Here is a 24,754-nt window from a genome sequence, read left to right as displayed (position 1 = left end):
ATAATTACCAAGGCTGTCTCTACTCCCCTTCTTGAACAAGGGGACAACATTTGCTATCCTCCAGTCTTCCGGCACTATTCCTGTCGACAATGACGACATAACGATCAAGGACAAAGGCTCTGCAATCTCCTCCCTGGCTTCCCAGAGAATCCTAGGATAAATCCCATCTGGCCCAGGGACAGGCTGGGTCTCTTTCCTCTTGAGAAAAGAAGGCTGAGGTGTGACCTAATAGAGGTCTTTAAAATTATGAAAAGTTTTAATAGAGTGGATACAGAGAGAATGTTTCCTCTTGTGGGGAAGAGCATAACTAGAGGCCATCAATATAAGATAGTGACCAAGAAATCCAATAGGGAATTCAGAAGACACCTCTTTACCCAAAGAGCAGTGAGAATGTGGAATTTCTACCACAGGGAGTGGGTTGAAATGAAGAGTATAGATGCATTTAAGGGGAAGCTAGACAAACATATGAGGGAGAAGGGAATAGAGGGTTACGATGATAGATTTAGCTGAGGAAAGATGGGAGGTGGCTCAAGTGGAGCATAATCGCTGGCATGGACTGGTTGGGCCGAATGGCTTGTTTCTGTGCTGTATATCCTATCTAATGCTATGTAAGATTCCAAAATACTGCAAAAAGCACCAAATCAAGCATCAAAAATCAAATTTTCTAAAAGCCTTCTCCTGGCGATACATCTCCGGCCTTCAACACTTGTTTCTCTTTTCAAGCCTTCTTGCACTTTCATATTTTTCCTCCAAAATACATGAGAAGGACTGCTGAGTCTATCTGCACCTTAAGTTGCTGACCCATGTCATGACTTGTTTTCACAAGTCAGAGATTCTTCTGGATTTCAGAAAACTGTTGTTGGGGTATTGACAATTCACGTGCCTGAATACTATCCCTGTGCATGGCCACTTCTGTGGCAGAGCATCAGGATTGGTTGTGTGCACATCAGCCCCTCCTGAACCCCCAAAAATGTAAAAAAACAGAAAATTTACTTTATCGAAGAAGGGGAATCGCTTTAAAATTAAAGCTAGGCTGTTCAGGGATGATGACTGCACTGAGTGTGAACAAGGGAGTTTGGTAAGTGAGTGAATTTTAAGGATTAATCTTTCAAGACTAGTTTTGTTTTGTTTACATCCAGCAATTAATTGAAATTTCTGGTTCAGTTAACAGTTAAGTTAGGTTTCTTGCAGTTTTATACAGGGGTATACTAATACTCTGAGAATAGCTGTAGCTCGTTAATTAGGTAGCTAGCTTAAACTGGTTTCTGAGCTGTAGCAGAGCTCGAGCAGAGCTGACACAGAATTGTTCTCAGAATATAAATTCAGGGGACTCTCAATGCTGCTTGTCTGCACTGAGTGCAACTGGAGGGCACCGAGTGTTAAGGGAGTTTAGTATTTGAGGGAGTTCAGTAAGGAGGGGAACATAAATTAAGAAGAAAATAAATTTGAGTGCACAGAGTGTAAAGTGGGAGTTTGGTGCGTGTGGGACGGGCTCCTTTCTTTCTTTCTTCTACCTTTTTTTCAGCCTCCAGGAGCTGCCTCTCTCTTCGGTACAGGGAAGAAGTTGATTGGTGAGTAACTGGTAAGTCATTTTACTTCTCATTGTAATAAAAAGTTTTAAAGTAACATTATGACAGGTCAGCTTGGCCAAGTGGAATGTTTGTCCTGCGGTATGTGGGAAGTCATGGACGCACCATGTGTCTTAGACGAACACATCTGCAGGAAGTGTCACCGGCTGCAGTAGCTTGAGCTCCGGTTTTTGGAACTCAAGCGGCGGCTGGAGTCACTGTTGCGCATCCACAAGGCAGAGGACTACGTGGATAGCACGTTTAGGGAGGTGGTCACACCGCAGGTTAGGGGCATACAGACAGGGAGGGAATGGGTGACCGCCAGGCAGTCTAAGAGAACCAGACAGGCAGTGCAGGAATCCCCTGAGTCTATCTTGATGGCTAATCGGTTTTCCATTTTGGATACTGGTCAAAGCGATGGTTCCTCAGGGGAGTGCAGCCAGAGCAAAGTCTGTGGCACCACAGGTGGCTCAGCTGCAAAGGAGGGAAGGAAGAAGAGTGGAAGAGCAATAGTGATCGGAGATTCAATAGTCAGGGGATCAGACAGGCGTTTCTGTGGCAGTAAATGTGACACCAGGTGTGTTGCCTCCCTGGTGCCAGGGTCAAAGATGTCACGGAATTGCTACAGGACATCTTTCTGGGGGAGAGTGAACAGCCAAAAGTCATGGTCCACATTGGTACCAATGACATAGGTAGGAAGAAGGATGAGGTCCTGAAAGCAGATTTTAGAGTTAGGAAGGAAATGAAAAAGCAGGACCTCCAAAGCAGAGAATCTCAGGATTACTCCCAGTGCCACATGCTAGTGAGCATAGGAATAGGGGAATTGATTGATTGAACATGTGGATGGAAAACTGGCATAGGAGGGAGGGCATCAGATTTTAGAGACATTGGGACCAGTTCTGGGGCAGGTGGGACCTGTACAAGATGGACGGACTACACCTTAACAGGACTGGAACTAGTATCCTCGCTGGGAAATTTGCTAGTGCAGTTAGGGAGGGTTTAAACTAGCTTGTCAAGGGGATGGGAACCTGAGGAGTAGCTCAAATTGGAAGGAAGTAAAGCTGAGGTAGAAAAGTAGCAAGCGACATTAGAAGGCAGGTGAAACAAAGGTGAGCATCAACTAGGCTTAGAATGCAGAATGTCAAGAAGACAAGGTTAAGGGCACTCGACCTGAATGCACAAGCATTCGCAGCAAGGTAGATGATTTAAAGGCCCAAATAGAGGTAAATGGGTATGATCTAATTGCCATAACGGAAACGTGGCAACAGGTTGACCAAGACTGGGAACTGAATATCTAAGGATATTCGACATTTAGGAAGGACAGGCAAAAAGGAAAAGGAGGTGGTGTTGCGCTGATAATAAGGGATGAGATCAGTACATTAGTAAGGAAAGATCTCAGATCTGAAGAACAAAATTTGAAATTTGTTTGGGTGAAGCTAAGAAACAGCAAGGGGCAGCAAACATTGGTAGGAGTTGTTTATAGGCCACCAAACAGTAGTGGTGATGTGGGGCATGGTATTAATCAGGAGATTAGAGAAGCATGTGGCATGGGTAAAACGGTAATCATGAGTGACCTCAACTGCACATAGACTGGGTAAATCTAATGAGCACTAATGCTGTGGAGGATGAGTTTCTGGAGTGTGTTAGGGATGGTTTTCTAGAGCAGTATGTTGAGGATCCAACTATAGAACAGGCTATTTTAGATCAATTATTATGTAATGAGAAATGGCTAATTAACAATCTTGTTGTAAAAGAACCTTTAGGGATGAGTGACAATAATATGATAGAATTTTACATTATGTTGGAAAGTGAGGTAGTTCAATCTGAAGCCAGGGTGTTAAATTTGAACAAAGGAAATTATGAAGGTATGAGAGGAAAATTGGCTGAGGTGGATTGAGAAAATACATTAAAAGGTATGACAGTGCATAGGCAATGGATAGTTTTTAAAGAAATAATACGTAGCTTTCAGCAACTATACATTCCTTCAAGGCACAAACACCCCAAAAGTAAAGGCAGTCAACCATGGATAACAAAGGAAGTTAAGGATTGTATAAGATTAAAAGAAAAGGCCTATAAAGTTGCCAGAAATAGTAGTAAACCTGAGGATTGGGGGGATGTGAGAATGCAGCAAAGGAGGACGAAGAAACTCATAAAGAAAGGGAGAATAGCATATGAATGTAAGCTAAATATAAAAACGGACTGTAAAAGCTTCTACAGGTATGTAAAAAGGAAATGTTTGACTAAAACAAATGTGGGTCCATTACGGGCAGAGTCAGGAGAATTTATAATGGGGAATAGAGAAATGGCAGAGAAGCTAAATGATTACTTTGTGTCTGTCTTCACTGAGGTAAATACAAGAAATATCCCAGAATTAGATATCCAAGGGATTAGGGGGAATGAGGAATTGAAGGAAATTAGTATTAGTAAGAAGGTTGTATTGGAGAAGTTAATGGAGCTGAAGGTTAATAAGTCCCCAGGACCTGGTATTCTACATTCCAGAGTGTTGAAAGAGGTAGCTATGGAGATAGGGGATACATTTGTGATCATCTTCCAAAATTCCAATAGATTCTGGAGTGGTTCCTGCAGTTTGGAAAGTCACAAATGTCACCCCACTATTTAAGAAGGGAGAGAGAAAACAGGGAATTACAGACCTATTAACTTTACATCAGACGTTGGGAAAAAGCTAGAATATATTCTAAAGGATGTGATAAATGGACACTTGGATAATAATCTGATTGGGCATAGTCAACATGGATTTATGAACGGGAAATCATGTTTGACAAACCTGTTGGAGTTTTTTGAGGATGTTACTAACAGAATTGATAAAGGGGAGTCGGTGGACGTGGTATACTTGGATTTTCAGAAGGCTTTTGATAAAGTTCATCACAGGAGATTGGTTAGCAAAATTAAAGCACATGGGATAGGAGGTAATATACTGGCATGGATTAAGGATTGATTAACAGACAGAAAACAGAGAGTAGGAATAAACAGGTCATTCTCACGTCGGCAGGCTATGACTAGAGGGGTAACGCAGGGATCAGTGCCTGGGCCCCAGCTGTTCACAATATATATCAATGATTTGGATGTGGGGACCAAATGTAGTATTTCCAAGTTCGCAGATGACACAAAACTATGTGGGAATGTGTGTTGTGGGGAAGGTACAAAGCAGCTTCAAGAGGATTTGGACAGACTTAGTGAGTGGGCAAGAACGTGGCAGATGGAAAAAGTGTGGAAAAATGTGAGGTTATCTACTTTGGTCGGAGGAACAGATGTGTAGAGTATTTCATAAAGAGTAAGAGATTAGAAAGTGTAGATGTACAAAGGGACCTGGTGTCCTTGTCAATAAGTCACTGAAAGCTAACATGCAGGTGCAGCAAACAATTAGGAAGAGCTAATTGTATGTTAGCCTTTATTACAAGAAGATTTGAGTACAGGAGTAGTGAAGTCTTACTTCAATTGTATCGAACCTTGGTTACACCGCACCTGGAGTACTGTGTGCAGTTCTGGTCCCCTTACCTTAGGAAGGATATTATTGACATGGGGGAGTGCAATGAAGATTCACCAGACTTGTTCCTGGGATGGTGGGACTGTCCTATGAAGGGAGATTGGGGAAACTGGGCCTGTATTCTCTAGAGTTTCAAAGAATGAGAGGTGATCTCATTGAAACCTACAAAATACTTTAAAGGGATAGACAGGGTAGATGCAGCTAAGATATTTCCCCTGGTTGGGGAGTCTAGAACCAGGGGACACAATTTCAAAATAAGGAGGAAGCCACTTAGGACAGAGATGAGGATAAATTTCTTTAGTCAGAGGGTTGTGAATCTTTGGAATTCTCTCCCCCAGAGGGCTATGGAAGCTCAGTCATTGAGTATGTTTAAAGTAGAGATTGACAGATTTCTAAATACAAATGACATAAGGGGCTGTGAGGATAGTGTGGGAAAAAGGAATTGAACTTGATGATCAGCCATGATCATACTGAGTGCCAGGGCAGGCTCGATTTGGCTGAGTAGCCTACTCTTGCTTCTGTGCTCTTGTGTTCCTATGACAGGAAGCATTTCTTCACAAAGAACAGTGGAAATCTGGAATTCTCTCCTCAAAAAGCTGTTAAGTCTAGGTCAATGGAAGTTTCAAAACTGGGATTGAAATATATTTGTTAGGCAAGGGTATTGAGGCTTAGGGACCAAGGCGGGTAAATGGAGTTAAGATGCAGATCAGCCATGATCAAGTTGAATGTTGGAATAGGCTTGAGGAGGCTGAATAACCTAGTTCTGTTCCTATGTTCCTATGGAGATGCATGCAGCGGTCCCTTTAATGACTGCTGGTTAGAGCTTTCAACACTTGGAGAAGTTGAGATTTGGCACACATCACGCATGCTTTGCTGGCTTCTCCTTGAAGGCTGCAATCATTGTCCCACAACAGATGCAGAACTCCGATTTGCATATTTAAACAGCCTCCTGCCTGTTTTGATCGTGAGCGCTGGGTGCACATTTAAAGGCCTGTCTGAAAGATGATTCAGGTGGGCAAATAGACGCATAAGGTCCCCATTGCTGAAAGTCTCCTGCGAAATATTCCTATTCTTACAGAAAGCAATAAGCAGGCAAGAGGGAGTTAACAGTCGTGGGAAATTAAAAACAACCTTGAGGTTTGGATAATCTGTACAAATTGTTTAAACTTCAATCTAATGATTTACTACTTAATTTGAGTCCCTTGTTTACGTTAATGTCTTATAGCTATTCAACTTATCCATTATTCTGTCGCTCTTTGATAGTGTTACAGTTCATTGTTGAGCACCATGTGTGATATGTGCCAACTGATATGTTGCTGAACTGACACAATAATTTGTCACAATTGGTTGGCTGGTAACTGCAGAAGATTTCTCTGCAGCTTAGAAATGATTGCATATGGTATCAGTATACAAATGCTTAATGCGTTCCAATGATGCTGCTTTGCTCACTATTGTACTGAAGGCATTAGGCAGTTACGTGGGGAAGACATATTAACCATTTGTACACTTATATCGCACAATTTCTGGGCTTATGTTCCTTCACTTGCTTTATACAATGGTGTTGTGACATGGCATCGCTTTGCACTGTTTCCTACAATCAAATTTTACAAAGCTGAATTTCTGAACCTGGAATAGCACAGCAAGTGTAATAAACAATCTTGCTAATCGCTCCCGGGGCCTTATAAAAAATGTTATCAACCGCGTGGCTTATTGATTTATCTGTGGTTTCGCCTCACTCATTCCTCGATGGAAGTCAACCATCATGGAAATAGATATCCTGCGCAAGATTTTGGGTTTTGGTTTCGGACTCCTACGTTGGGGGTTAAAGGGGGGGGTCAGGACCCCCACACGGTGTGGGGAACAGTCACCTGGTGGTGATTTTCCCTGAACTGGCCAATTAGTGGGCAGGCTTGCCATCCATTTAAGGGTAGCAGGTGGGCTCTCAAAACCAGAGGGCCAACATGAGGCCCTCCAACTTGGAAGAAGCTGCTGACTGCTGGTAAGAGAGAGAGAGAGAGAGGGTGCCTCTGTCTTGAGGTGCCCTCTCAGCAACTCTTTAAACTTTTAAATTAGAAAACGGCCACAGCAACTGGGAAACACATCCACAGGATGGTCTATGGCTGAAGCTGTGGCCAGGCAGGTGGGGAGCGCCTCAAACTCTGCCTGGACCGCTGCCCGCAAGTACCCCGCCCGCCAGTTTGCCACTGGGAGGCCGCCTCCAAGCAGCTGGCCTAGTTCCTATCGCTGCCGCGGGGGGCGAATAACGTACCTTAATTGGCTACCTGCCACTTGCGGGCTCAATCCCACCTCCAGGAAAATGGCCTGGGGCAAACCAGCATGCTGGCCGGCGACATGAATTTTCGCACCCGCCCGCCTCCACATTATTTATCAGTTTGTTTAAGTTGGTAGAAGTCATGCCTCTGATTTGAAAATTGTAGGTGTGACCTCCGCTCTAGGAATTGAGTACGTAACCTCGGCTGACACTCCAGTGAAGTACTGAGGGAGTGCAGCATGTCGGAGGAGCCATCTTTCAAATGAGACAGTAAACTGAGGTCCCCACAGGTGAATGTAAAAGATCCCTTGACTATTTGAAGAAGAGCAGGAAATTCTCCTGGTGTCCTGGCGAACATTCATCCCTAAACCAACGCCACAAAAAAGAAACATTTGTTGAACTTATACTGTGCACAAAATGGCTGTCACATTTGCCTACATGACAGTGACTGCACCTCAAGATCAATATAATCACCTGGAAAGGCTTTCTCTTCATCATCCAACCTTAATGCACATCAACATCAACCTCAGAAAGACGCCATCTTACTTCATTGCACAAGATTGCAATTCTCTCTCATAACTTGTTAAACAAAATTACACTAGCCTCATTATCTTGCAATCACAACACAGTAAAAATAATTCACTGTATAGAAGATATAATACTTGGGGGGTAATGCAGATGATCTGGCATTTTAGTGGAAAAGATTAAACTGTATCAGATGAATAATGATCCAGCCTACATTCAAATGGCTGAAAAGGGACCGGACACTGCAGCCTACATTTGACATTGATGTCTGGTTCAGGCAGATGAGTGAACAACATACATGTCATACATAGCTGGTTGCCAATGAACCATCCCTCGACATCATTTACCTTCTCCGATGTCTTTTCTCTTCCTTTCGTTTCCTCTTTGGGCTTGTTGAGCTGAAAGAAACAAGAGCATGTTATATTTCTTTTCCAACTGCTGGACATGAAAAAATTAAAAGACAGCAGCTATTAATTTGGATGAATAAAAACTCTCTACCTGTGCCGTCGTTTTTTTGTGGAGGCTGGTTCTGACCTGCAGATAACAAAAGGTTGATTTAGAATGTAAGAACACGCAGGCACTTTGCATTTGTTCATATTACGTTTCAGATTTATTCCCTTGAAAAGCATGTAAATAAGGCAATTATATCCAATTAGCAATAATGGTAATGAAAAGGAACTTCATTCAGTGGATTAGACACAAAGATTTTCTTTGATTTAAAATTAATTAAAAGAGGAGCTTTAAAAAGATGACTGTTGTGAGGGATGTTAAACCAAGGTATATCATTGAAATCCTGTCAAAGGAAAATCAAACTGTTCTGGCAAATTCTGATGAACTTTAATCGCAAATTGTGTTCTTCTCATTTTCTGTTGGTTTTTATTTATGGGTGCTTTTCATTTAAGTAGAAGATGCTTATAACATCAGTCAGCGATCATGGATTCGTGATACTAGTGAATCCAAAATAGACATTGTGTGAGCTGGTCCTAAAGTTTAAACCTTGGAGACAAGTCAAAGGCTAATCCCTCGTGTTCACTTTGTAATTTCTCAAAAGTTAATTTTTTAATAATTTTTCACAAAGCTGGCTTTACACAGAGGAGAAAGGTCATTCAGCCCATTTAGTTGATGCTCCCCTCATCACTGCTTCTAACTGCCTCTTTACTGACACCACAGTTTTTATCTCCTTGGAGGACCATTTCAGAGTATTTCACTTTTTATATGAAGAATTGTTTCTATTTGCTTCCTGACATCATTCCTGGGAGGTCTTTTATCAGCTTGTGTCTAAGTGGGTAACTTAAAATAGTTAAATTTGTATCAGACCTCTACCTGTTCCATTTCCTTTAGTTTCTTAGATGCCTCTAATTGTCCCCTCTAGTTTTGAAGTAGTTGCCGCTCCTAGTAGTCATCATTAGTGGCTCACATAAAAGGTAATCTACAGATCTTCTATAGGTGTGTTAACTGTAAAAAGTTTGTCGGAAGAGAGGTAGGGCCAATTAGAGAACAAAAATGGAGGACTATTGTTGGAAGCAAAAAGCATGGTTGAGGTACTAAATGAATACTTTGCATTGGTGTTTACCAAGGAAAAGGATTTTGCCAAAGCTTTGGTAAATGAGGAGGTTGTTCATACACTGAACAGGATAACAATAGATAAAGAGAAGGTTCCAGAAAGGCTAGTGGTACTTAAGAGTGAATAAGTCATCAGGACTGGACGGGATGCATCCTTGTTTTCTGAGGGATGTAAGGGTGAAAATTTCAGAGGTGTTGGCCACAATCTTCCAACTCTCCTTAGATACAGGTGTGATGCTAAAGGACTGGAGAATTGCAAATGTTACAAAAAGAGAAAATGCTGGAACTACTCAGCAGGCCAGGCGGCATCTGTGGAAAGAAAAACAGCGTTAGCATTTCCTCTTTTTCTCTCCACAGATGCTGCCTGACCTGCTGAGTATTTCCAGCATTTTCTCTTTTTGCTTCAGATTTCCAGCATCTGCAATACTTTGCTTTTGCAAATGCTGCACCCTTCTTCTAACAATGCAGAGAATAATAAACCTCGCAATTACCGGCCGGTCAGCTTAACATTGGTGGTGGGGAAGCTTTTAGAAACAATAATCCAGGAGAAAATTAACAGCCATTTGGACGAATAAAGGAGAGCCAGAATAGATTTGTTAACAGCAAATTTGATTGTGTTTTTTGATGAGGTAACAGAGAGGGTGGATGTTGTGTATATGGACTTTCTAAAGGCGGTTGATAAAGTACCACACATTGGGCTGAATTTTGTGGCGCTGGCGGGGCTCTCGATGCTGGGCCGGAAAGTTGGGGGGAAGCCCGCCTCAGCCATTTGGAGCCCCCCACCCCACCCTGGCGTGACTCTACAGTGCCCGGGCAATTAATGGCCGGTGCCAGGATCTCCATCCCTTTAAAGACAGGGATCCCAGCTCGCGAAGGCCGTATTCAGCCTATCCTCCCCCTGACAAAATTGCATTGCGACAGGAAGGTGACAAGTCCTCCACCCCCCACCTCCTGTCACAATTCTATGGGCTCCCTCACCTCCTAGCCCATCTCTGGGGCTGATAAAATTCAAAATTAGACTTCTTAGCAAAATTGAAGCCCATGGGATAAAAGGGGCAGTTGCAGCATGGATACAAATTGGCTAAGTTGTAGAAAACAGAGTTGTGAATGACTGTTTTTCAGAGTAGAGGGAAATATACAGTGGCATTCCCCAAGGTTCAGTACTAGGAGCACTGCTGCCTTTGAAATACATTAATGACTTGTGGTACACAATTTTGAAATTTGCAGATGTACAAAACTTGAAAGTGTATTTAACACTGAGAAAAATAGCAATATTCTTCAAGAGGACATAGACTAGTGGAATGGGCGGACACATGGCAGGTGCAATTTAACACACAAAAGTGTGAGGTGATACATTTTGCTGGGAAGAATAAGGAGAAACCATACATACTAAATAGTACAGTTTTAAAGAAGGCCCAAGAACAGAGGGACCTGCAAGTGTTTGTGCACAAATCTTTGAAAGTGGCAGGACAGGTTAACAACCAGTTATTAAAGCGTATGAGATCCTAGGCTTTATGAATAGAGGCACAGAGTACAAAAGCCAGGACGTCATGCTAAACCTTTATAAAATACTAGTTTGGTCCCAGCTGGAGTACAGTGTCCAATTCTGGGCACCACATTTTAGGAAGGAGGTGAAGGCATTGGAGAGAATACGCAAGATATTTAACAGAATGGTTCCAGGGATGATGGATTACTGTGATGTGGGTAGACTGGAGAAGCTGGGGGTTATTCTCCTTGGAGCAGAGAAGACTAAATTGAAATTTGATAGAAGTGTTTAAAATCATGAAGGGTTTAGATAGAGTAAATAAAGAGAAACTGTTTCCAGTGGCTGAAGGGTGGAAAGCCAGAGGGCACAGATTTAAGCTGATTAGCAGAAGAACAAGAGGCGATATGAGGAAAAGCTTTTTTACACAGATTTGGAATGCACTGCCTGATAGAGCACTGGATACAGATTCAATAATAGCCTTCAAAAGGAAATTGATAAATACTTCAAGGAGAAAAAATTGCAGGGATATGGGGAAAGAGTAGGGTTGTGGGACGAATGGGATTGCTTTTCGAAAAAGCCGGTGCAGGGTCGATGGGCCAAATGGCCTCCTTCTGTGCCGTACTATTTTATGATTCTATGATTAGTATCTAGAGGTAATTTTGAAAAATGAACTAGCAGTGGATCGGAGTCTTCATTGCTAGCTGATATTCAGAAAGTTACCCATCCTCTGTTTCCGTAAAGTTAAGAATAAAATGTTTTTTGCCAATGTATAAGATTCAATATTTGACGGATGATTCTGTTCCCCATCTCAAACTAAAAGCAACCTTTTCAGTGTTATGCCGAGAGCACTGATTGAATCATTTTGTGTGGTAAAGTGCAACGTATGGAGTGCTGGAACACAAGTCCAATCCTTTACACCAATGAGTTCCCTATCTCAGTCCATTTTTACCATGGGCAAGTGTTGAACAGAAACCAGAGCTCTCCCACTTAGAGTTTCTAGCAACTGGTTTAAACTGGTATCAAGTAAGGGCCCAATCACTCACTTAATCCCGAATGGTGCACAGTCCAAGGAGATCAAAGAGTGCTGGGGGGGGGGGCGGAAAATGGGCAAACACCTTCCTTGTGACCACTGAGAAGTGCAGAACATGAGTCAGACTTATTCCAGCATTTCTTGTTTTTGTTTCAGATTTCCAGCATCCGCAGTATTTTGCTTTTATTTTAGTGTTTAATTCACTGCCACTTCTCTTCCAGGAATGCCTACCTTGAAGAAGTTCTGCTCTTCTCTCCGACGGGATTTTCGTTTGTCTCTTTTACCTTGTTCACCTTCATTGCTTTCTATTTCCCTCCTGGTGTTTGATAAGGTATCTACCAAAACTCGTTTTACTATGTGGCCTGGTCCAATCTGCACCTTCTCCTTTGTTATCTCTTGCCCAACCCCCACCTCACTTGTTTATAATCTGTGACTTTTCTAATATTTGTCAGTTCCGAAGAAGGGTCACTGACCCGAAACGTTAACTCTGCTTCTCTTTCCACAGATGCTGCCAGACCTGCTGAGTGATTCCAGCATTTCTTGTTTTTGTTAAAAAATGTAAATTTGTGCTCAACATCACCATCTTTGTTTAAAACCTAAGGGGCTAGGAATTCCTCTCGGATGGTGGCGCAAAACCAGCGCTACTGGATCAGCTGCCCGTTATATGCAACATCTGGCATTCGGTTCCGTTGCCGTCAATGGAATTAAATACTCAGCACTGCCTGTAATGTGTGGCTGATCTGATACTCTCCATTTTGTGTCACCATCCAAGATGAATGTCCACCCTGATATACATTAATTGGATTGGGAATGTCTTATCCAAAGCACGTTTTTGGTACCACTCATAAATTGCCATTTTCACCGTCCTGCTGATTTTTTTTTTAATGCAAACCAGATAATGAGCAATATGCAGGGTTTGCCACAGGACATCACATTGCAGGGAATCACTGCCCCTAGACCAGACTCTTGCCACGGCAATATTTACTTCAAATGGTAACCAACTATTTTGGGAAGACTGCCCAGCAACCGGCTCATTTTTTTATATACGTTTGTGTGGTAAAAGTGTTCAGGTTTTTTACCTATTTCTTTTGTGCTTCTTGGAGCTTTTCTTTTTCTTCTTTCTCACTGGGGCTGGACTGTAGGAAGGGTACCTGGAATAATACAGCAGAAATAAATACCATAAGCATGAGGAACATGACATTACAAACTCTATTAGGCATGTATTAAAGAAAAACAAACCATACCCATTTCAGAAGAAAGCTCCTTTTTAATTTGAATACAGAATTAATATCTCTGACAACTGAGGGAGGAGAAACAAATTAAGTCCACTCCAGAATGAAACTCTTTTGTATGGCAGACAACTACATTTCAAAGAGATATCAATCTATCTGACTGAGGAAAACACAAATTGAAGCACATTCCAAATTCTCTTTATTTTGACACACTTATTAACTTGCGGTCTTCAGTTGACTTGAACAAGCATGAATTTAAAAATATGTCCTGTATTCTGAATGCATCACTGACACAGGACAGTTTGCCTTGATGGGAACATGTCCTGCTGGGTTGGAGGTTAGGAAGGATTCTTCAGCTGAAGAATGCCATCACTCTTTAAAGGTAGAAAATGCTAAATTACCTGAAGGAAGGCATTATCCCAATGATTCAGTGGGCAAATCGAAAAATTGAAGGCATGTTGTCCTTCTAAGTTAATAATTGCTTCAACTATTTTTCAGATATTACAACAATCAGTGGCCCTCTGAACTTTCCATTTTACATACTCTTACTCCAAATTTTGTCCTTACTGTATTGAAGACCTAGTGCGTTGTCTTCTGTTCTAACTAATTCTCCTCCAGGATCTCAAAACTATGGAACTCCTGACTCCATCAGTCTTTCCTTCCTCCTACAATCTACGGGCTTTGAAAATTCGAGCTTGGTATTATCTAATCACTGGGTCTTGTCATTTACTCTTTTCAATCTTGCACTTTGGTTTCTCAATTTAAAAATAATGATAGCAGAAATCCATTATTGATCTATTTAGAGATACAGCACTGAAACAGGCCCTTCGGCCCACCGCGTCTATGCCGACCCATTTATACTAACTCTACAGTAATCCCATATTCCCTACCTACACTAGGGGCAATTTACAATAGCCAATTTACCTATCACCTGCAAGTCTTTGGCTGTGGGAGGAAACCAGAGCACCCGGCAAAAACCCACGCGGTCACAGGGAGAACTTGCAAACTCCGCACAGGCAGTACCCAGAATTGAACCTGGGTCCCTGGAGCTGTGAGGCTGTGGTGCTAACCACTGTGCCACTGTGCCACCCACAAATCTGTTAATTTATTTTTCTGTACCCTCTTGACACTTAAAAGCACCTTAATTCCTTGACCACCTCCGCTCCAAACCATCTGATACTGGAGACAGAATTGTTTAGCTTTTATTAGATACTGCCTAGGGAATGGAGGAAAGCTGCACATTTCAGAATGCAAAACTATTGTCTGCTCAGCTTTTCCACACGCAAATATCTGGAGTGGATTATTAAGCTTTCAATTATAGGTCTTGATTAGACAGAATATTACTAATATAATTGCAGTTTGTGTGGTTCTGCCACACTAATGGTAAATGAAGGTGTATGTGCTCTTCAAACATTCACTGTGGCACTGTGCTGGAAAATAAACTCCTTCTACAACAATGGGAATAATACAAGTTTCACTGAGAAAGACTGTAGCTTCTAATGAACAGAATCATCTGAAAAGAGGACAGTCAGGCCCATCAGTCCGGGTTCATCCACCTGTTCACCCATCTCCGAACAATTCTATCAACTGGGAGAGGTGAAATTATTCACAGCCAGTACAGAACAAACTCTGCAAAGTTCCTCTCTGAACCCCAAAGCAAAATCCCAGGAGACCCAGAATGTCGCAGCAAAACCACAACAACTAGCAACACATTTCAAACGCGTCAAGAGTCTGATGCCAAAATCTCTCCACTCTGCTAAGAAACTTAGCGATCAATTTTCCACAGATTCTTCAGGCATTATAGATCCTCCAAGGTGGTCAAGATGAGATCTTAAGCTGAAACACTGGTTTAGTCTGTATTTGGTACAAGACACCACTTTATAAAGGAGTTGAAGCATGCACTGGAGGATCATTTAGGGGCTGATTGCCACTTAATTTTCCTGCTAGTACTTATTAATGAGGTTGCACTGCACTTTGGTGAATAGCACTTAACCTAACTCCCTCTCCTAACAGCGACCAGCTGATGGGGAGTAAACAAGTCATTGCTGAGAATTTTGAGCGTTACTTAGAAGTATATCACCTTTTACTGTTCACTTGCTGCTGGAAGTTTGAAGAGGACTTTTGAAACACATCGGGAGAGTTTCTGGGACACTTTGTCAAAAATTCACCAACACTCTATCAACATTTATTCCGGAAATTAACTGAGGACTTCACCTGAGACGAGTTAGTGCTGTGTTGCTCTACTATTAAACACCTTATAGCAGTCACCAGGAAAAAGAAAGTGCTTTCTCATGGGTATCTTGCTAGAGGTCCACCTTGGTCTGGATGAGGAATGGGCACATGAGCACATGAAGCCGGACACAGCAGCACCAGCTGCTGCAGGAGAGTGGGGCAGGAGGGCAAGGTGGACTCTTTCCCCCCACCTCCTTGAGTATGGGGTACAGGACAGTAAGGGGGTTACTTTGGTGAAAGAGTGAAAACCGGCACTAAATGGGTGCCGTGCTAATATGATACACCTGTTTGAAAGTCTGGTTTTAGCCCACAACTTTGGTCCTAAATGCTTATTACCATAATTTGACTTGTCTGGAGGTGCTAAAACAGACACCTGCAGGCTTAGCACTCAAGCATCAATTGGACACAATTTTGTGCAGCAGTATTTGTGGGCTCCTTGCACCCACTTCCACTGGTGTGGAGTGCACTGGCTGACACACAGCACCAAGTTTCAGGATGGCTCAGGGAACGAATGAGAGGGTGCACAGATTCTCAGACATGGCACTAGAGACCCTGGTGGAGGAGATTCAGAGGAGGAGAGATGTTCTCTACCCGTAGGATGAAGGAAGCCACCACACCCTCCTGTCCCTCTTTCCTAACAAGATGTTGATACCTGAGCAGACCCTTTTTCCTGGTGGCTCCTAACTCCCAACTGTTTTTTTGTCTAAAATATACAATTGAACATGTCTCTGTATTGAACTGTATCGACCACCTATCTGCCCACTCCATGAACCTGTCTATATCCTCTTGTTGTCTTGTGCACTCTTCCACACAGTTTGCAATTTCCAAGTGGTATCACCAGTAAACTTCAATGTCATTCCTCTTTTACCTATGACCAAATCACTTAGATGAATGGAAGACAAAGGAGGTGCCAAAGAAATATCCCTGGAGCACACTACTAAACACCCATTTAGCCCTATTTACCCCTTTCTTTTTTCTCTGTCCCTGAGCCATCTCTTGACATAGCTACATTCCTTTAATTTTCACAAGTCGAGCATGTGGCACATTATCAAACTCTTCTGATTATCCATGTCCTGTAACATCCATCACATTCCTTTCCTCAAACAATTCAATCAGTCGAACATAACCGACCCTTTGCAAATCTGCATTGGATGTATAGACATTATATAAGATATTGGGTATGGATAGTGTGAGATGTACTGGGTATAGACAACAGCCCTGAAATTCTGCAGCTAGTTCTCCCATCTTCACTGTAACTTTGGCAGGAAACTGCATAACCATCAAGGAAATGGCACAAATGGGCATTGTTATGGTATTCAGGGTGCAGGCAGTTTGTAATAAACAGAGTGCAGTGTGTAATGTACCGGGTATAGGCAGTGTGTGATATAGGTAGGCTGCAGGAAGACAGTGGTGTGTGTGCTGTCTTTCCTCAGTATATTCCATCCAGCTACATTGTATATGATGTATAAAGACAGTATTGAGTATACAGAGAATCTTAACCTTTACCCAGGTAGCTTGTCAATGAAAGCAGCACATTGCCTAAAACAAAAACACACACCGTCTTCGCTTGTGTTCTGACTTCTTCTTCTTTTTCTTCCTTTTAGATGGAGGTGGCGGAGAATGAGCTGAATCATGGGATCTGTTGAAATAAGAAAGACAGTTTACTGATATTTTAATAATCACTCTGATGCTGGTACATAAATGGAGATGCGGAGGGACATCAGAGATGGAGCATGATATAGCCAGGCTTTCCTTTGTGGACTGAGGAGAGGAGCCACAGGAGGTCTTTTTAGTCATATACATTTCAATGCTCCTAAGCTTCAGAGGCTCAGATGTAGCAATGCATTAGAAACTCAAATCAACTTTTCTACAAAAATGAAACAAATTGTGAGCTTTGTGAAGTGCTTGCTCTGTGCCCAATGAATATTAATCAGCTGTGGTGTTCAAGAAGCTTTAGACAGTCGACATAAAGTATTAAGTGACAAGCATGTAGAAGATGGAAAGACGACAGGAGGCTTGGGCATGCTCAGAGCTGCATTCCTCAATTTTACAAATTTATCTGATCAGAAAAATAAGCATAGGCCAGAAATTTATGTCCCCACCCCCCCCAAAGGAGCGGGTTGTTCCAGATGCCTTCCCGTCTGCGCTGCAATTTTACCGGGGTGGCGGCGGAGAGAGACAGCCCGCCCACCCCAGGCCAATTAATTGCCACTAATGGGCCTCCTCCCGCTCCTGCTGCCGCTGGTATTTTATCAGCAGCCGGCGGGTGCCTCAAGCCCCCAGAATGCCATCAGGTAAAATCTGGCGGCCTCCTTGCAGGCTGGGCTGTGCCCTGCTGATTGGGCACCCTGTGCCCCACGGAGGGCCCACCCCCCCCGAAGTCCCGACCGCCCCCACTGAAATAAAGTCTCCCCTTCCCACCGGTGCCTTGCCTTATGGGGGCCCGGCTGATTGTCCCCGGTGAGGCCCCAAAACTTACCGCTCCTCTGGAGCCAACATCCACGATCTTGCCATTGGCTGGGTGCAGTCCCAGCAGTGGCCACTGCTCTCAGTGGCGCTGCTGGGACAAAGAGCTGCTGGCCCGCTGATTGGCCGGCAGCTCTTGGAGGTGGGACTTCCTGCCTCAAGGTGTTGGAAGTCTCATCCAAGTCCAATTAAAGTCCTGGGAACGTAAAATCCTGATGTGGCTCCCCAGGCCTGGCAGAGGCGGGCTCACCACTGACTTTTGGGCTGGTGGGCAGGGCCTCCTGCCCGACATAAAATTCAAGATTTGTTCACTCCATCGAGCTGCACAACATCAGGATAATCCCAGAAACAGATTTAGACATTGGCTCAGAAAGTCAAAACCCTGCAGATAAAGTATTACAAATTGTAAATGGGCTTCTGGAAGGTGTGAAAAATGGCCAAAAGCAAATCTGCATCCTGTTTGGCACCCCGCCCCAATTTTATTTTACAAAAGAAAATCACTACTGCCTGTTTTGCTCTACTTCCCAATTTTACTACCCAATAACTTGTTTAAGGATCAGATTTTGGAGGCCAAGCAAAGGTAAGTTAATGAAAGATGTCCCTATTAGAAGCTGAGGGCCACAGGAAAAGATTCCACATTGTTAGAGATTTCCCCTGAAGTATCAATTTGCTGTGCTCGGGTGCACCAGCTGCATGAGGCGACGACCTTTAATTAACATAAAATCTGTGAATGAGTCTTGCGCGTAACTACCTCGTCACACAGTCATGTGCAGTGTATGCCAGAAGCAGAGAAGGCCTCAGGCTTCCACAACTGATAGGAAGGCTCCAGTGTCTGAATTGTCGTGGCACTTCAGCTGCTTTACTTTGCATTATTGGCGCTATCATACTACTAATTCTTGAAGCTGAAAACAAGAATTTAGACGATACTGTAATTAGTGACGGACAAGAAAAATTACATGTGCAAAACAAGCTATGTTTTTTGTAATGTTTCTACAGCAGTTTCTCTCCTCCTGTCCACTGCTGAAATAACTCCTCGCTGGAGATTAATTCCACGAACATAGGTTCCCCTTGGGTTTGTGGCCATTCATGTTTCAGCCTTTGCAGTAAATGTTGGTAGGCTATAAATTATGAGGGGCATCACAGCTGAGCTCAATCCTGTCCTCACCTAATGCCACACACATGCGCTTCTAGCAGAGGTTACTGGTTAGTGGCCAGGAGCAAAAATCCTGCATTATTTGTGCCCCTCCTTAACCCAGGGGCAAAGAAATCAATTGTAGCACCCCTAACTGGTACCCTAGCCTGAGATCAGCTAACTCCGTATGCAGCAGGAATAGGGTATGTCATTTTTATCCAAAATGATTGATTGTCACTACTAATGGAGTGGCACTTGGCAGGTATCTCTGTCACCTCCTCAAGCCCTACAACCCTCCAAGAAATCTGCATTCCTCCAATTCTGGCATCTAGTACATCTCCACTTCCCTCCCCCCACTGTTGGCAGTCGTGCCTTCAGCCATTTAGATCTGAAATTCTGGAATTCCCTTCTTAAACCTTTCCACCTTGCTCTTTTCTTTTAAGATGCTCCTTAAAAGCTATCGAGTAAAGCTTGACAATTAACTTATTTTGGCTTTAAACATGATCTATGTCAACATATCTTATTCTTAAATTTAAACCCAGCTGCTTGAGATTAAATGGGATTGCACTTAAATCTTGCTGTTGCCTTTTGGGATTTCTGAACATTTAGCCACAGAAGGATCCGGGTACCATTGGAACAAAGGGGAGGGATAGATATTTTAATGAACTCTCCCAGAAGTCAATGAGCCAGCCATCAAACTGTGATCGTCAATGACCTATAACAAAAGGTGGATTATTATCATACTCTGATTACTTCCAGTAAGAATTCATAGAAGCTGTTGAGAATGGCTGAATGCATGTCTACATTGCCTGAGGCTGTCATATCCAGGGAAAAGGGTTAACATATTTGTTTGGTAGCCTTACAGGTCAACTCGAGAAATGGAGAGTTAGAGATCAAACTGTTGGTGCCCTGTCCAGCTAGGGACAAGAAACGCAGGATCTAAGGATTTGAGAAGATCTGATGGGAGAGACAGACAGATCTTTTCCTTTAAGGTAGAACTGGTAAGATTTTCACAGAAAGAACTGACCAGAAGAAAGTGAAAATTTGGCCAATTAACAGAGACAGTATGGTGCAGTTTGCTCATTTATCCATTACAAGGAGGTTTACTAAAATTAAGTCAAGGTGAGGTGAAATTTACCATAAACATTTCTCAGTATGTTCAATTACCCAGCACTACCTCACCACCACTACTCTAAACCCCTTCACTGTCCCTAAATTGTCACATTGCTTGTCCGACAGCCAGTACTGGATGAGCAGAAAATTCCTCCAAACAAATATTAGGAAGACCGAAGCCATTGTCTTCAATCCCAGCCACAAACTCTGTTCCCTAGTCACCAACTCCAACCTTCTCCCTGTCAACTGTTTGAGGCTGGGCCATACTGTTTTCGGAACCTTGGCACCATATTTGACCCCATGGTGAACTTCTGACCACATATCTGTTCCATTACCAAGACCGCTTATTTCCACTTTCATAACAACGCCCGGCTCCACCCTTGTCTAAGCTCATCTGCTGCTGAAAACACTTTAGACTTGACTATTCCAATGTTTTCCTGGCTGGCCTCCTATCTTCAACCTACATAAATTTGAGCTTATCTAAATCCCTGCTGCCTATATTCTAACTTGCACCAAATCCCATTCACCTATCACCACTATGCTCGCTGACCTACATTGGTTCTCGGCCCAGCAGTATCTCAATTTCAAATTTCTCAGCCTTGTTTTCAAATCCCTCCATAGCCTTACTCCTCCCTATGTCTGTAACCGCCTCCAGCCCTACAATGCTCTGTGATCTCTACACTCCTCCAATTCTGAATTCTTGCAAATCCTCGTTTTAATTGCTCTACCATTGGCGGCCATGCCTAGGTTCTAAGCTCTGGAATTCCCTCCCTGAATCTCTCTACCTTTCTCTCCTCCTTTAAGATGCTTTCAGTCATCTGCCCTAATATTTCCTTGAGTAGCTCGGTGTCAATATTTTTGATAATGCTCTAATGAAGCTATTTTACTATGTTATAAATGTAAGTTGTTGTTAATATGAATCTGTTCTTTTACAGTTGGCCTTATCTTACTAAAGTATAAATTCATCCACCTATCAGAAGAAGAACACACATGAAAAAACATGTGAGAATTGCATCCAAATTATTTAACATATGCCCCAAGTCATGCTATTGGATAATGGAATATTGGGCAATAAAGGTAGACTCCTGATTATAAGAGATATAGGGTCTGCTGTGAGACTGAATCCAAAAGATTTTTTTTTATTCGATCATGGGATGTGGGTGTCGCTGGCCAGGCCAGCATTTATTGCCCATCCCTAATTGCTCTTGAGAAGTTGGTGGTGAGCTGCCTTCTTGAACTGCTGCAGCCCATGTGGGGTAGGGACACCCACAGTGCTGTTACGAAGGGAGTTCCAGGATTTTGACCCAGCGACAGTGAAGGAACAGCGATATAGTTCCAAGTCAGGATGGTGTGTGGCTTAGAGGGGAACTTGTTCCCAATCCCATGCATCAGCTGCTCTTGTCCTTCTAGGTGGTAGAGGTCGCGGGTTTGGAAGGTGCTGTCTAACGAAGCATGGTGAGTTTCTGCAGTACATCTTGTATATGCTATACACTGCTGCCGCTGCGTGTGGGTGGTGGAGGGAGTGAATGTTGAACATGGTGGATGGGGTGCCGATCAAGCAGGCGGCATTATCCTGGATGGTGTCAAGCATCTCGAGTGTTGTTGAAGCTGCACTCATCCAGGCAAGTGGAAAGTATTCCATCACATTCCTGACTTGTGCCTTGCAGATGGTAGTCAGGCTTTGGGGAGCCAGGAGGTGGGTTACTCGCTGCAGAATTCCTAGCCTCTGACCTGCTCTTATAGTATTTATGTGGCTGCTCCAGTTCAATTTCAGGTCAATGGCACTCGTGTGGCATGAATGTTACTTGCCGGTTACCAGCATAAGCCTGAATGTTGTCCTGGTCTTGGTGCATAGGGACATGGGCTGCTTCAGTACCTGAGGAGCTGTGAATGGTTCGGAACATTGTACAATCATCAGCAAACATCCCCATATCTGACCCTCTGTTGGAGGGAAGGTCATTGATGAAGCAGCTGAAGATGGTTGGGCCTAGGACACTACCCTGAGGAACTCCTGCAGCAATGTCCTGGAGCTGAGATGATTGGCATCCAACAACCACAACTCCTTTAGAGTTTTTCCCCAGATATATCAGATTGGTGTAGATGCTAGTCAGATATTTCTGCTGAGAATTAATCGAGACGCATACTTAAATTGAAATTTATCAAATATTTCAATTGACGATTACTTTAGTCAAATTTTTCAGCCGTGAATTATTTTTCTGCTGTTCTCTAAACAAAAAACAATTGAAATTCATATTTAGAAAATTAAGTAGGAGCACACTGAAATATATCAATTGCAGTTGAACTGTGAAATCTTAATAGGACATTCTTTGCTACAGTACAGATAACATCTACATTGCAGAAGGGAATGAACTATGGAACGAGCTGCTCTGAGGAATGTAGCAGCTAACAGTGGAAAACTGGACATGTCCCTGTGGACTATTCTTCACCATCCAGCAGTTCAGAGTGCTCTATGCTATTATGATAATTTTGTTCTATAAATTTAAATTTGCCAATAATCATAATGTTCTGCTGGCAGGACCCATCTGTTCCACCAGATCGTGCGACTAAAAGGTCTGCTCATTCGAACTCACAAAGTGACTTGCAAATTCAAAGCTGGTCTCCAACAGTGAAATTATATTCATTTCTGCGTTGTTAGAATAGAGAATGGCTACAATTGCACTTCCAGTAATTCATCTGAAAAGTGCATTTAACTGACAATGAAACATCAAGCAAAAATGTTATTATGAAATTTGGCATTTACAATAAAGTGATACTGCCACAATAGCTAACAAATGGTTAAATTAAGGATTAAAGTAGAGTTTTAAACAAGCGGTACTGTCAGCAGCTGACTTGTGTGGGAATAGAAAATGAGACTTGTTAATATATTGAGAACCTGATAAAGATTTTCTTTTAGGTATAATTATAGTTTATATCTGCTAATATCAACAGCAGTAATTTCTAGACTAATATTTCAAGAGTGAATCACACAAGAAATCCTTTTCTGAACGAATGAGACAGTACAGTACTCAAATGTAGCATTTCTGTGATCTTTTGAAGCTTTGATTTAGCCAGACAAAATTGCTGTTGCACTGTGATTCTATGACAAAATGTCTGGTATAATAGTTGGCAGACTGAGCAAATACATGAGAATTATTCTGATCAAGGGTTAATCAAAGGTATAATACCAGAGGGGGGTTTAATCTAGAGTGAATTCATGCAGACAGTGGTTGAGTACACCTGATTATAGGGTAACGTCGCTGGGCAAACAAATCAGATGTCCAGGACTGTGGTCACAAAGCAGTCACGCAACCCCTTAAACATAATCATCAACCACTTTTATGTTCATTAATCCAGCCAATATATGAAAATACTACAGTAGCACTTCCGAATGCTTGCATTTTGAATATGTCTAGTACAAAAATAGGAAACTTTAGTATGTGGGAATTTAATTTCAGAATGGCTGCACCAGCGTCCAGTGTGTTATGGATACCTATAGAGGACATGTGCTTTGTGACTTCTGCTCATACTGTACATTTTAGTTTGTTGAGCAGGCGTAGCATCTCCTCTATGAACAGCTACACTGATTTTCAGGGGGTCATACAGTCTAAGCTTGTTTCTGCCCTCACCTTCTCAGGACACACGTCATTTATGAACAGCAGACAATATCAGCAACTTTTTCCAACATTGTTTGGAACTACCCACATGGAATGGCAAAGGAAGGGCTGCAGTCTGTGTTAACTGTGTGTGTCTCAGTGGCTGGTTTAGAGCACCATTGAGCAGAAGGCTAATGCTCTCAGTTCAGAAGTAGTGTATATTTTGGAAAGTTCAGAGTGCAGAATAACCACAGCTGGATTCTCAGTGCAACGCTCCACCACTAGCTGTACAATCATTTGTAACATGATGCTGAATTATGGTCATTACCTTCTTTCCAAAGAACACAAGTGATTTTGTTTACTTCTAACAAAACTTTCATAAAGGCAATTGACATTGATGGCAGGAACATGTTACAGAAAGCCTTAGTTCAATGTGTAAAGAATGAATGAAAGGACTTGTATTTATTCAATGTTGTTCACAACCTCAGGATGTCCCTAAAGTGCTTTACAGCCAATGAAGCACTTTTAAAGTGTAGACACTGGCCTAATGCTGGAAAAATGGCAGGCAATTTGTATCCAGCAAGCTCCCACAGACAGCAATGTAATAATGACCAAATAATCTGCTTTTATTGATGTTAGTTGAGGAATAAATATTGGCAAGGACACCAAGGAGAATTCCTTGTTCTGCTTCAAATAGAATCATGGGATCTTTTACTTCCACCTGAGGGGGCCAACCGAGGCCTTGGTTTAACGTTACTGTTATATATTTGGTTCTGCATGCTGCCACCATATATAGTCTAGCCAGAGAGGTTCTTAGACCATAGTGTTTAAACATTAATCTTCATTGCGTAACAAATATATACACTCCACACTAGCCTGTGTGTCTCCTTCAAAAGCCACGCTGTAACTGTTCTCGAGTCTCTCCCACATTATGTATTACCTCATCATGGTGGGTGGTAATCTTCACATTCTCTCAAGATTAACCCTTTGATACCCTTATACTGCAGTCCCATCCGAAAAATGGCACTTCCGACAGT

At 42.6% G+C, this 24,754-nt stretch overlaps 1 protein-coding gene across 1 annotated transcript in view; it reads right to left on the bottom strand.

The window, feature by feature from the left end:
* srrm4 (serine/arginine repetitive matrix 4) overlaps positions 1–24,754 on the bottom strand; it is a 352,241-nt gene that overhangs the window by 46,093 nt on the left and 281,394 nt on the right. The window contains exons 4-7 of the mRNA XM_068055188.1: positions 16,972–17,052; positions 13,029–13,100; positions 8,369–8,404; positions 8,218–8,268 (exon numbers count right to left, since the gene is read on the bottom strand). Of these exons, the coding sequence (XP_067911289.1) occupies positions 8,218–8,268; positions 8,369–8,404; positions 13,029–13,100; positions 16,972–17,052 (240 nt within the window). The remainder of the gene's footprint in view (positions 1–8,217; positions 8,269–8,368; positions 8,405–13,028; positions 13,101–16,971; positions 17,053–24,754) is intronic.

The sequence above is a fragment of the Heterodontus francisci genome, chromosome 23 (assembly GCF_036365525.1).
Source record: "Heterodontus francisci isolate sHetFra1 chromosome 23, sHetFra1.hap1, whole genome shotgun sequence".
NCBI classification, from domain to species: domain Eukaryota; kingdom Metazoa; phylum Chordata; class Chondrichthyes; order Heterodontiformes; family Heterodontidae; genus Heterodontus; species Heterodontus francisci.
This window is presented reverse-complemented; position numbering and strand designations above follow the sequence as displayed.